The sequence below is a fragment of the Phyllopteryx taeniolatus genome, chromosome 8, assembly GCF_024500385.1.
Source record: "Phyllopteryx taeniolatus isolate TA_2022b chromosome 8, UOR_Ptae_1.2, whole genome shotgun sequence".
In the NCBI taxonomy this organism is placed as follows: domain Eukaryota; kingdom Metazoa; phylum Chordata; class Actinopteri; order Syngnathiformes; family Syngnathidae; genus Phyllopteryx; species Phyllopteryx taeniolatus.
Genome location: NC_084509.1, coordinates 26,046,262 through 26,059,430, shown reverse-complemented (window position 1 = coordinate 26,059,430; position 13,169 = coordinate 26,046,262). Strand labels below are relative to the sequence as shown.

The 13,169-nt window shown below is 39.2% G+C and overlaps 2 protein-coding genes across 2 annotated transcripts; one reads left to right on the top strand and one right to left on the bottom strand.

Moving 5' to 3' along the window:
* Positions 1 to 1,024: 1,024 nt before the first annotated feature.
* LOC133482409 (dehydrogenase/reductase SDR family member 11-like) lies at positions 1,025 to 5,843 on the bottom strand. The gene is made up of 7 exons (XM_061782494.1): positions 5,605 to 5,843; positions 3,891 to 4,100; positions 3,734 to 3,828; positions 2,416 to 2,545; positions 2,176 to 2,268; positions 1,330 to 1,395; positions 1,025 to 1,226 (listed from the first exon to the last, which is right to left on the bottom strand). Exons 1-7 carry the CDS (start codon positions 5,734 to 5,736, stop codon positions 1,185 to 1,187), a joined length of 768 nt encoding a protein of 255 aa, XP_061638478.1. The 5' UTR covers positions 5,737 to 5,843; the 3' UTR covers positions 1,025 to 1,184.
* Positions 5,844 to 7,480: 1,637 nt separating this feature from the next.
* Positions 7,481 to 11,825, top strand: ca4b (carbonic anhydrase IV b). Its single transcript, XM_061782493.1, has 8 exons — positions 7,481 to 7,593; positions 7,697 to 7,741; positions 7,818 to 7,982; positions 8,633 to 8,778; positions 8,863 to 8,955; positions 9,186 to 9,252; positions 10,403 to 10,566; positions 10,809 to 11,825. The coding sequence occupies exons 1-8, from the start codon at positions 7,542 to 7,544 to the stop codon at positions 10,977 to 10,979; spliced, it is 903 nt and encodes a 300-aa protein (XP_061638477.1). The 5' UTR covers positions 7,481 to 7,541; the 3' UTR covers positions 10,980 to 11,825.
* The last annotated feature ends 1,344 nt before the right edge of the window (positions 11,826 to 13,169 follow it).

Genomic DNA, 13,169 nt, shown 5'->3' with positions numbered 1-13,169 from the left:
CATAAAAATCACCACACACATAAAACTGTTCAACATTAAAGCAACAAAACAAGTTCAATAAAAACTAAATAATAAAAATAGGTAAAATTGTCTATTTACAACACATTAATGATATAAATTTATACAAAATCAATAAATTAATTCATTCTAAAAATCTCAAATAAAATTCAAAATTTAGAATTTCTAATTTTACGCTCATTAAAAATATTAATATTTTATATTAACAATAAAGTAATATTTTTAAAATGCCAGAAATAAAATGTTTATTTTAATGATCGGTCCTCATTTCTTAAATTCATTAACCAATTAATAAAAAAAAAAAAAACATGGTAAATGTAAAATTGTTTAAGATATTTCATAATTTACAATGAATCAATTAACAACTTTAATGAGATAAAGACAAGGCAAATGTGTTTGTATACTTGAATCCCATTCACAAAGGAAAGCAAATTTGTTGTGTTTATGCAGGAAAAGAATAAAACTTAAGAAACCACTAAATGGACAAACAAGGAATAACTACATTTTGAGTTCATGACAGAAAAAAAAAAAAAGCTAAATTAATTGAACAAATCATTTTGACTTGCTGCCCACTGCACTGTTGGGAAACTTTGACTTGAGCGTTTTGAAAACACCTTTTGACTTGCGGTGCCCGATTTCGAGCCTTATTTCGACATCATGCCTATCTATGAAAGAAAAGAGCCGTTTGAGTAGTCGCCCGTTGCGGTGACCACTTTTTGTGAGTGCAATAGTATTAATTCATAATAATAAAACTAAGGAGCAAAGTCATTGTGCTGTGCCTTGAGTACGTTTCGTGCACTTTATTTATCTACATGAACAAAGTCTAGGGTAAACTCCCCCCCCAATGAGGCCTCATAAAGCTATCAATGTGTGTCATTAACAAAGATACAGCATGCTTGACAGCCTTTTTTGTGCTCATCAGTGGAGGGAAGTGACTTATCTAAATGACGGGGGGGGGGGGGGGGGGGGGAAACGACAGACATCGAACGCGGCATTCTGCTCAATCTTGACATTTTCTGTGGTTTTTATTCAGCAGTCAGTACATTTCTGCTTTTTTGACATTTTTCAAACTGCAAATGATATTTCCTTTTAGCTTCATGATGTGATTAAGTGTAAAAATGAGGACCTTTTTTTTTTTTTTTTTGCTGGAGATGACCTCGGGTGGGCTACATCAACTGCTCCACAGGTCGCATCTGAACATCTCCAACCTGGAAACAACAACAACACGAGAAAAAGATGAGATATGTGAAGGTTTATCTCCTTCCGTGATGCTTAAAGGAGTGAAGGTCACGCGCGCGCGCGCGCACACACCTGCACGTGTGGAGGGGCGCTGAGGACGTAAATGACTGCATCAGCAACATCTTTGGCCTCCAGTGGCTGTAAAAGGAACAATCGTGTCAAATGCGACATGAAGGTACAGAGGTCCCCTTGAGATACCACAGAAAATTAAACAATACACAACGTTATGTAAATTCCGCGTTATGTATATGCTTTGCTTCTCGATAAGTCCATTTAGCTTTGTGCTAACAAACAATGCAAAACGGCATCAACAGGCTAACGAACAGCATCGGCATCGTGGCGTTACAACCCTTCAAGCGACGGATATTTGAACACAAATGGTGACGCGACACATGTAGACAAGCAATAGGATAATACTCACAGGTATACATTTCTTTATCCTCGGCAAAGAATGGCTTCTTAAGGAGTTTTGACCGCCTGAGTGTATAGCGCATCTGCACGTTCGTATTATATTGCCCCCATTTGGCCAAGCCGCCCACACCAGGAGCAGCAGCAACGAGGTCAATTGAATTGAAGCAAAAAAAAAAAAAAAAAAAAAAAAAAAAAAACGCATCCAAAGCTGCTTATTTATATTCTATTCAGTTATGTCATTTCTGTTTGTTTTTATAACGTAAAATACAATAAGAGTGTATTTTCTGTTTTTACTTCAAAACGTGTTTGTATTTTTTTTTTTTTTTTTTTAGGAGCCTGGAATAGAATAATGGCAGTTCCATTCATGTCAATGGGACCTCCATTCACCGGGTTTTTCACATTTTTGGTTTGCAACACATAGCAGAAAAATAAATCACAGCGCCAGCCAGCTCATAAGTGGGGAAAAAAAACTTGGGGCACACCTGAACATGTAAATAACAAGGCTACCTTATATTTGGAGTAAGCGGCCGCTGCTTTTTCAGTGTCGCCGTTGTTGAGCCGAAGAGAAAATTCAGTTTCCACGAGACCGGGAGAAATACACTGAAAAAGAGAAACAAGCGACTGTCACCCAGACGACATTCGATTACAATCAAATCGTTTTATATTGTTATTGCTTCTTTTTAAAGCTTTTGTCAAAAACTGGAATTGCCATTAATATGTTCCAGCCCCCCTACGCGCGTGTCCTACCGAGGCTCTGATGTGGGTGCCCGCCTCCCGCAGTTCCCGCCTCAGGGCTTCCGTCAGCGCCGTCACCGCAAACTTGGTGGCGCTGTAGAAGTGCACGTCGGCGTTGTGAACCATACGGTGGCCGGCCATGCTGCAACGCAAGTGACGCATTTGGGGGGGGGGGGGGGGGGGGGGGGGTCACACGTAAGGATGACATCATCAAATGCAGTACATGCGGGTTTGGTGATGGAGGGAGATTACAACTAATAGCATTAGTTCATATCAAAAACGGTTATGGCAATGTGTTGGAATCAAAACATAAAAGTCACGTAATTGATGCATTATGAAGGATGAAAACAAAATGAACGTACCATTGAAAAATATTTTACAAGAATCTATCATTTAAATTCAAACCTAAAATTACATTCATAAAAAATATATCTACCATGGAAAAAACATTTTATAATATAATTTCAAATTTAAATGTAATTAAATAATTTGAATGAACAAAAAACGTATTACAATGGGAACATGTTTTACAATGTAATCAAAATTAATTGTAGATTATTAATTTTTTTTTAGTCTAATGGGAAAACATTTTTAATTTAAAGTAAAACAAAAATTTTAACAGATTAAATGTTCTGGCACGTATTTTAAATAATAATAATATATTCTGATGGAATCATATTTCAAAGTTTATTTTAAATGGAAAAATGGAAAATTTAAAAACTGAATTCCAATTGAAAAAATATTTACAAATGTAATTGTATTAATAATAAAATATTCTAAAGGAAAAATGCTTTAAAGTTTGTTTCAAATTTTTTTTATTGAAAATTTTAAAACTGAATTCCAGAGGGCACAAAAATATGAAATTTTATTTGAATCCACTTAAATAATAGTAAGATAATACAAAATTCCAACGGTAAAATATAAAATGTAATTCAAATTACAAAATAAAATAAAAAACTAATTACAAATATTTTTAATAATTGAAATAAAACATAATACAACAAACTTTAATGGAAAATATTTTACAATCCTTCTAAAAAAGGCAATCAACATGTAAAACATGTTTTAAAACTTAATTGAAATAAATAAACTAAAATAAATTAAATGGTGTTTGTATATTCATTAATCTAGATTTTAAAAGACATTGCATTTTTTAATTAAGATTCATTTAAATACAACAAAATGTCATTCCAATTATGCCTTGAAATAATTGCGATGAATTAACTTAAAATAAAAATGATTTCAAATTCAATTGGCATCCCAGCACAGACGCGCGTGTGTGTGTGTATGTGTGTGTGTGTGTGTGTGATGGCGCCAATTGCTGCAGTACCTGTTGATGTTGATAATGTGTCCGTCGTCCACATTTCTTTCCTTCATGGACTGATAAGCCTCTCGTGAGCATATAGACAAGGCCAGCACGTTGACCTGCATGGAAACGACCCGCGATGACACCAACGCACGGACGAGATGTCCCGGAGTCAACTTACATCCAGCATGTTCCTCCAGCCCGAGCTCTTGCCGCTCAGCAGCGGCTCCGGGTGAGCCACGCCCGCGTTGTTCACACACACGTCCACGCCCTTGTGCTGCGCTTTGATTGCGGCGAACACGGACACCACGTCCTCCTCGCTGCTCAGGTCGCACTCGAGCGGCACCAGGACGCCGCCGAGGCCTTCGCGCCGACACTCGGCCTCCACCGACTGATACCGGGGCGAGACGCGTGGCACGTTGTTCGGCCACCATCGTAAAGTTACAACAAACCAGTCGGTAGTTTTCCAAAAAGAAGTCAACAAGTTACAAAATTGTTACAGTTTCTACAGAATAATTGTACTAGGCGATGATATTAACCCTTCTCAAAATAATCACAATCGGCCGGAGTTTTGCCAATTACGCGCAGATATACGCTTACTTTCTGATGAAACAGTAAATGCTGTTCAGTGTCGGAGTCACTCAGACTGATGTCCCTGTGCCGCTTGTCCACTACATGGAACTCTGACTCCATTCAGTCAATTCGCATCTTTCCTGAGACAATGACGTCAGTTATCGCCGGTCGTTATTCAACAACAATGGCGGCTCGACGCGTTCCGTTCATGCTGCAGACGCTCCTGAGCATGATATCGCTTTGAGCAGTTCGTAAAAACTTCTTAAATCCACCACGTATACAACCAAGCGGCAAACAGGAGAAAGTTATTTGATTTAAGCTTTTTTAATTATTATATTATGAAACGATTAATTGCTAAGCAGAATTTTTTTCTGCCAAATATTGGAATCGGCATCGGCCTAAAAAAACAAATAAAAATTCCATATCGTTCAGGCCCTAAATTATATATGACAAAAAGTTTCATTTTAGAATAAGAATGTCTAAATTGTCATCGTAACAGGTACAACAAAATTCACCTAGATTGGGAAAAAAAATAAACTTTTTTCAAGCAATTTTGCATTTTCTTAAAGAAAATCATATTACAAAATTAATATTTTGTCACAAAAAGGATGCTAATATTTAACAACCAAAAATATGATGTAAAAGTTGTATTTTCTAATAAAAATTTAAGAATTCTACAAAAAGATATGTATTTACTTAATTGTATGTTTTATTTAAAAACATGTAATTTGATACAGTCTTGACATAACATTTTCTCAAGTGAACATTTTCATAACATAACATAAGAAAAGAAAAATCCTATTTGGGTTATAAAAAAAGATTTTTTTTTCCCCCCATTGAGAAATGCAGTTTTAAATGAATTTAATTTTCAGGAGAAAATCGTTGGAATATTATTGTGAATAAAAAAAAAATTCAAAATAGAAATCGGCAAACTACGCGAAAAATCTGCGTTTCTGGAGACACAATTTGAAACATTATGAGGAAAGAAGAAATGTTTTTACAATACTGGTCTCTTTATTTTTTGCTTACTGGTATATAATTAACAAGAGTCATCCATGTTCTGCGTTTTATTTTTAACCAGATGTTAATAATTGAACTAAAGTGAACAGAACTTGAACCATGACAGACAACCGTGAATTTACTTTCTAGAGTATTTCATATTTAGACCTTATGCAACTTTTTCTTTCGGTCGTTTTGAAGCAATTCCAACTGTGAGCTAGCTAGCATGTACTAGCAAGCTCACGTACCACGATTTTCGACTCCAAAATTGCCACTTTTGGGTCGAATTGTTCGAGTTAAAAAGAAAATAGATGAAAGAAAACCTTTATTTTGTCCACGTCCCTCGCGCAGCCCACCACTGTCATTCCGAAGCGGACCAACTCTTTGGCAATGGCCGCCCCGATACCGACCGAGGCTCCGGTGACCAGAGCCACTCTTCCCCGCCAACGCTCCATCACACTCGGCGTGCTTTTCGCCAAGACACGGTCTATAGACTGCGGTTAAAAATCAAGCAAAGCCCAACTTTCCGACTTTTTACGACTGTCGTAAACAAATGAAGGCAGCGCCGAGTAGCCACGCCCATTTTATTTTATGTAACTGTGGTGCATTCATGAAAAGTACGAATTCTACAGGATTATTATACGTACTTCTACTTTACCACTTTTACCTTTCCTCACTTGTTCACTTGCTTAAAGTTAATGAACATAAACTTCATAGACATTCAGGTTTTCCCGCCTGTGTGGAGTTTGCATGTTCTCTCCGTGCCTGCGTGGGTTTTCTCCGGCACTCCGGTTTCCTCCCACATCCCAAAACCAATTAATTGAAGACTCTAAATTGCCCGTAGGTGTGAATGTGAGTGCGAATGGTTGTTTGTTTATGTGTGACCTGCGATTGGCTGGCGACCAGTTCAGGACCTCTTGCCCGATGATAGCTGGGATAGGCTCCAGCACGCCAGCGACCCGCGTGAAGAGAAGCGGTTCAGAAAGTGGATGGATGTTCATTTTCAGTGCGACTGGCCTCCATTATGAGCCACTTGCAAATTGTGAGTTTGTATCTTATTTCATAATATTGACACAAAGCGAGCGTGATTGGAGGACCCAAATACAGTACACCAAACCCCCTGAATAGTTGGAAAGGATTTGAATAAAGACTTAAAGTCAACTGTGACAGCTCAATTCACAGCCAGGATACAGAGCAGTCAACTTCACAGTCGAGCGGGTGAGCCTTTAAAGATTGGGAATTTGTCTTGTGCCAAAGTGATGCAATGCTCCGTAACCCACAGATAGCAAGTCACAAAAGACTCAGATTTCACTCTTGTCTTAATTCACGATTCACAGAGCAGAAAGGGGAAACTCACACTTCATTGACTTTGGAAAACAGGCAAATGCGTCAAGGCAGAACTCTCACGGGGTCGTGTCGTCGTGCCTTGCACGTATGACAGTCCAACACTCTGACACTGATTGCACCGTTGACAAAACCTTAACTAGGGGAGTGTAGCTGATTGTGGTCGACAAACTGTGATTAGCTGGCTTTGGCTGTCATATTATTCTAATAATTATTATTATTATATTAAGAATAAATAGTCGAACATTTTTCATAGAGGTAGTAATTCCTCGAAAACATTTTACAAAAAGTTGTGTTGTATAATAGTATGAGTAAATTCAAAATTCCTCCGGAAAATAACCCAGAAATTTGCAACTAAACAAAATAGCATGGAAACAAGTATTTTCTCAAGAAATAAAGCAATATTGTGTGAACATTTGCATACAAAACTTTCTTTTTTTTCCTTTTGTTCCCAACAGATCTTAATGTAACTTGAAAAGTGTTATATTTCTCCCAAAACGTCTAAGATTGTATTTATTTTCATCATATGCAATATTATCATCTATTTGATCTTCTTTATAAAAATGTACCAATTTATTTTAGTTACATTAGGGAGTAAAAATAGTTGATGTCACACTACTTCCATCTAAAACGCAGTTTAAAAAATAAAATACAATAAAATAAAAACATTAATTGACTTTGATTTTCCGGAGAAATCTAAAGCATAATGTACAATTGAAATGAAAAGTTCTTTGAATCCAAAGCCTGTAATTGGCTATTATATATTTTTTAATCTATTGCATGTGTTATTGTTCACCTATCTGAAGCGAGGTGTCGTAAAAAAGCAAAGGTGGGCGGAGGCTGCTCAGGTGGTCCTGACTTTATCAGAACAAAAGCTCGTCCGACGCCTGACGGCACCGTAAACGTGCCATTAACAATGTGGACATTATTTTTCTTGCTGTCATTCCCGGAGATTGTCTCAGGGGCAGGTAGGAACGTCTCATCTCTGATTAGACAATTAAAAAAAAAAATAATAATAAAAAAAATATTTTTCATTATGTCATTAAAAAAAAAATCAATTGTGATTTCTAGATTGGTGTTACCAGTCCCAAGTAGCTTGCAACCACAGCTGCTCAGGTGAAACTCAAGAGTGGCATTACAAAAAACAAGAAAGAGCAGCAGAGTGGCATTGTTACTGGTGTTTGTTTGACAGGGCCTGACCAGTGGGGGATGATTTTTCCTCAGTGCGCCGGCAGATTGCAGTCTCCGGTAAACGTCGTCACCGGGAGAGTTTTACCGGACCACCGACTCACTCCGCTGCACCTTGTCGGATATCAACACGCTTTTCACGGAAACCTCTCCAACAACGGACACGCAGGTACACTGTGACGACGAGGGAATCAATCGGCGTGAGGGAAAATCTGAATCAGAATCATCTTTATTTTGCCAAGTATGCCCAAAAAACACAGTAGGAATTTGTCTTCGGTAGTTGGAGCCGCTCTAGTACGACAACAGACGGTCAATTGACAGAGAACACTTTGGAGACATAAAGACATTGACAAAAAAAAAAATAGTCACTGAGCAGTAAAGGGTTGCTAATTGTCTGGTAATGCCGGTACAATGTTTTATTTTAATTTTTTGACAGTTGTGCAAAAAGATTCAGAGTCCTCTAGCACCTAGAGCAATTCGAATGACTAATCTCGCAATAGTCCGGTGCAATGAGCATTGTGCAAAGGGCGCCGAGACTTCAAGGAGTGCATGCGGTTTAAAGGGACGAGTAGCGCGATTGTCTGGGACAATGTCGATTGTGCAAATGTTGCAGATACTTGAAGTAAACATCTAAAAATGAAGTATGAGGTGGCATGCCGAAAAGAAAAATACAGCAAAATCACATACAAAAATTATTATTTTTTTAAATACAGCATATTTCTCCTAATGTTATGACTATTTCATCAGTTGCCGTATAATAATAATAATAATAATAATAATAATAATAATAATAATAATAATAATTTGTCTTTATTGCAGTGCAATTGGATTTACCTGCAGGTATGCATATCAAAGGAGGCAATCTGCTCCGAACGTACAAAGCAGTCCAACTCCACTTCCACTGGGGCAAAGACGGCGGCCCGGGCTCTGAACACACAATCGATGGCGAACCCTATCCAATGGAAGTATGTATATGGATATACTGTAGATCATATAGGTTCAAACAGAGTTGTAATACAATTTATATACAGTCTTTGTTCCTCCCACAGATGCACATTGTGCACATCAAGGAACAATACACTTCTTTTTCACAGGCAGTGAGGGATCCAGCAGGCGTGGCTGTACTTGGCTTCTTCTTCGAGGTAATCAGCCTTCCATCGAAAACGATTATTGCCACTTCAATGATGATTATCAATATAACAGATGGCAATAATTTCAGGCAAAATGTGTTTGAATGCACATATAAATGAAGTGGCTCCACAATGGAGCCTTGCGGTATGCCAGAAATGTACTGTTCATATTAACAAAATACACACCGTAATTAAAATGGTGTTTTGAATCAAATTGTTTTCTTTTGAACTTCTCGTTTCAGGAATCCAATTCTGCCAACAAGAAGTTTGACCCCCTCATAAAAGCTCTGAGGAGAATCCCGCAGCCGTGTAAGTTAACGTGTGTAAAACATGACATGAAATTATATATTACACGTGTCGGTACGAGTAAGTTAAGTGCCAAAGTGCAATTTGTGAGGTGATAAGATGACGGCGTCAACTCCTTTTATGTCTAATAAATCATATAAAAGCTCGAGTGATATGTTGCTTCCTTATTGTTTCTCAAAATGATGTTTGAACGTTAAGGGCATGCTTTTATCAGAGATTAGAATTTGAGTCATTGCGACTTGCAAATGAGTCGACGTCTAACGTCATCCGACTACGCCCTGGAAAAATGGACGCTGCTTTGTCTAGCGTCCTTCCCATGCCTACGCAAAACTACATCTTTGAGCTGTACAAATATATTCGCTTAAAGCCTCCAGTGACTGGCATATACAGTGCAACCCACGGGTGGTCGTGGGGCTTTTCCACGCTGTGACAACGAGGCGCTCTAAAGTGGCCACAGCAGTGTGAAACCCACGCTGGCAGTCAACTTGGACTTACAAAAAAATTATTCCCCCCACCTGGCGCTTCTTTCGTGCACACACACACACACACGCACACACACAGCCGACAATGAGGCACTCTAAAGTGGTCACAGTAGCGGTGAAGGGAGCTAATCATAGCTAGCTAGCTAACTGCACTTCGCAATTGCGCCAGACACATTGTTTTTTTGTTAAAGATTTATATAGTAGCGGGTTTATATCTTGGTTATTTATATAGCAAATATGATTTTTTTTTTCTGGATAATCATTGATTTAATAACATTTATAAATTATAATACTGTAGCAAATAAATATTACAAATATAAGTGAAAATAATCACATTTCAAGACAGATGATAAATGACATTTTCATTTCACTTAAACTTTATTTAGCCAGGTAAAGCTGAAAATCTCTTTTTACAAGTGTGTCCCGGTCATTCACTTCTGCTAGCATGCAGATGCACTAGCATACAAGCTAAAGCACTACTTACTTTCCGAGTCTTCTATCACTCTCTAAACCTTCAGTTCGGAGTTCAACAATCGACTGCCCCAAGTGTCAAAAATTGGAACTCAACCGTGATTTTGACCAGTTTTCATGTAAATGATATTTGTTTAGACTTCAAAATGAGCAAAATGAAGTTAGCTGCATCTGCATTTGTTGATGTTTTCTACGGGCAGCCAACAAAACGACGGTGCCGGGCATCTCCCTGCAAATGTTCCTTCCGCCCCACGCGGACACGAGCAAGTATTTCCGCTACGACGGCTCCCTGACCACGCCCGACTGCGCCCAAGCCGTCGTCTGGACCCTCTTTGAAAACGTCGTACCCCTCAGCAGGCAACAGGTGAGGTCAATGAGTCGCCAACGAGTCATTGAATGATTAGGAAAACAAAACAAAACACAGGAACACTAAGAGATGTACAAAAAAATTGCAATATTTAGACAAAATGTTATGCAAGTAGAGTTTTCTGGGGAGTCTAAAAAAAAGTCTCAATATTCAGAGAATAACTGAATATTTCTTCTCGACATGATAGCGAACGGGTGTGTAGAATGTTCCGTGACCTTTTTTTTTTGTCCACGCGGCAGCTGTCCGCCTTCTCCCGGCTCGCCTTCTCCGGCGGGAGGCCGATGGTGAACACGTTCAGAGCCGTGCAGCCTCTCAACGGAAGGCGGGTGCGTCGCTCCGGAGGCCACGTGGCCGCTTTGCTCAGCCCCGCTCTCCTCCTCACGTCCGCGCTGGTGCTCTACTCTGCGTGAAAAATATGCTTCCATATACAGCTCTGGGGAAAACTGGCGAGTGACTAATTACGTGTATAATTGAATGACAAAATGTATGCACTGCAATTGAGAAAATGTGTCGTGACATCACAGTTGCGTTTGGAAATTTCCACGATTACATTTTGAGTTACATTTTGAAAAATAGCATTTTTTTTCTTCACATCACTTCCTCCTTCTAAAGCCAACGCTTGTGATTGGCTCTCTCTGGTTTACGTGTCGTTCTGCTGTCATATTCTCCAACATGACATTTTTTCCCAAATATGACCTCGAAGCGCCACCTTGTGGTCTAATCTATCATCTTGTCTGAGATTTGGAAAAGGTTCAATTCATAGTGACACTTTTAAACACCTTTGAAGTCTTATATTTATAATGGCGGACTTTTTCATGGAACATTCACTGATCTGGTGTACCATATGAAGCGATATTGTCGAAATTGCGCACATTTGTCATTAGGTCAGCATGGTATGGTATGTCACTTTCCCACGTGCAGCACACAAACAATGCAACAAACACATTTTTGATGTGACGATGATGTATTTACAGTTCCTCGTCTTTTGTTTATCAGTTGATTATTTGGATGCGGTTCATTCCAAAATACTGACTTTTGCTGTCCAATATCCAATACCCAAGGGCGAACAAACTACACGATCTGTTCTATGCATTTTGACCATTTCTTTTCCCAGAATGCACTATGTATCTCATGTAAATGGTTCTTTGATGTATCATAGTTTCTTTTGATCCTCTACTGCTTGTTTTCTTTGTTGTTATGTTTGCACTTTATGGCGTCCTTGAGCGCCCGAAAAGACTCCTATGAATAAAATACATCAGTCATTACGGTGTTATTATCAAGGTGCAGTTGCACTGATGTCCACTGGGTGGCAACACTCATCAACAGTGACCAATCGTTGAACCTGCTTTGCGTGCAGCTTGTTCAGCTTTGATTTATAGTCGTGCTAACAGTATAAAAGTGGATGGAAGGCTTTTCATAAAGGAAGGAGAAATGAAAGCTTTTGGGAAATATCATTTTCAGTTCGTGTCTCTGTTGTGTGGCTCTTTGCGTGGACGTTGCCAACGTCGGTCCAAGAGCCCGCTAGCGGCTAACGAGGACCAGCTTAGCCACTAGTAGCAGGCCATTTTGCGGTGAGCCGCGCTTGGGTCACCACAGCCCCAAAAACACAAAACACTTCAGTTTTTGTGTTTTATAGGCACGTCGATTGCTAAACTGCACGATGGGCCAAGCTATTATCACTAAGTAACTCACAATTCCAGCGACTAGCCGTAGACGGCGCTCATTAGTTATACAGTGGGGGCACTTTTTTTCCACGGGGATCGGTTTTAGCCCAGGCCCCAAAAAAAAAAAAATCCATCCTGCTGTTTGAAGTTATATCTCAACAATTCAGTATTAAATTGTTCTCAGTTTTTGCACGTGTTCAGCACTTAGTGAACATTATTTCATGTATTTTAGAAAGAAAACACAACAATGACTTCGGTGCGACTTGAACATCTTTTCAGATGACACCTCACACATTCCAGCTACGGCGGCTAAGGAGGACAAAAACCTGAACGCCAACGCTAACGTTAGCATCGAGCGCTACGTTTGGTCTCAGTGACCGGCTTAAAGAAGAAACCAAACAGGCAACCGTAGCTCAATTGTAGCGTGAAGGTGTTCCTAATGTATTGTCCTGTGAGCGTGGTGTCACTGAGACTGCGTGTACTAGTATCGATACACGGGAACAGGATCACTTTGGATATAATCCGACTGTGCAAGAATAGACGGGCGATGATGCAAGCGCGGTGAGCGCTGAGCTAATCTGCAGCGTCGTGAACTTCCCCCTCGCACATGCGCCGCCGCCTCGACTCGTGAGTTGAATCCGTTCCGTGACCGAGCTCCAAATTCTACTTTACTCGTATATCAAATCAAATTTCCCCATTGAGATGAATGGAAATGCCGTTAATCCGTTCCAGGAGCCCCAACTAAAAAAAAAAAAAAAAAGACACCAACAAAATTGAAAACTAAAACTAAAAATAGAACATAAAGTACTAACATCATTTAATACAATGTAAAAAAAAAAAGAGAAAAAAAAGATGATTTCATGCATGTATTCAATGGGCACATCAGGGGCGGTTCTTGGATGGGAGGTTTTGGGGCGCTGAGCTCCCAGCCAGGCG

Excerpts from the sequence above, each read along its gene's own strand:
- LOC133482409 (XM_061782494.1), bottom strand. The coding sequence starts at position 5,736 with ATGGAGCGTTGGCGGGGAAGAGTGGCTCTGGTCACCGGAGCCTCGGTC. Across the intron at positions 2,546-3,733 it reads CACATTATCAACATCAACAG|CATGGCCGGCCACCGTATGG; the intron begins GTACTGCAGCAA and ends CTTGCGTTGCAG. Across the intron at positions 2,269-2,415 it reads GCACCCACATCAGAGCCTCG|TGTATTTCTCCCGGTCTCGT; the intron begins GTAGGACACGCG and ends TCTCTTTTTCAG.
- ca4b (XM_061782493.1), top strand. The coding sequence starts at position 7,542 with ATGTGGACATTATTTTTCTTGCTGTCATTCCCGGAGATTGTCTCAGGG. Across the intron at positions 7,594-7,696 it reads GGAGATTGTCTCAGGGGCAG|ATTGGTGTTACCAGTCCCAA; the intron begins GTAGGAACGTCT and ends TGTGATTTCTAG. Across the intron at positions 8,779-8,862 it reads GCGAACCCTATCCAATGGAA|ATGCACATTGTGCACATCAA; the intron begins GTATGTATATGG and ends TTCCTCCCACAG.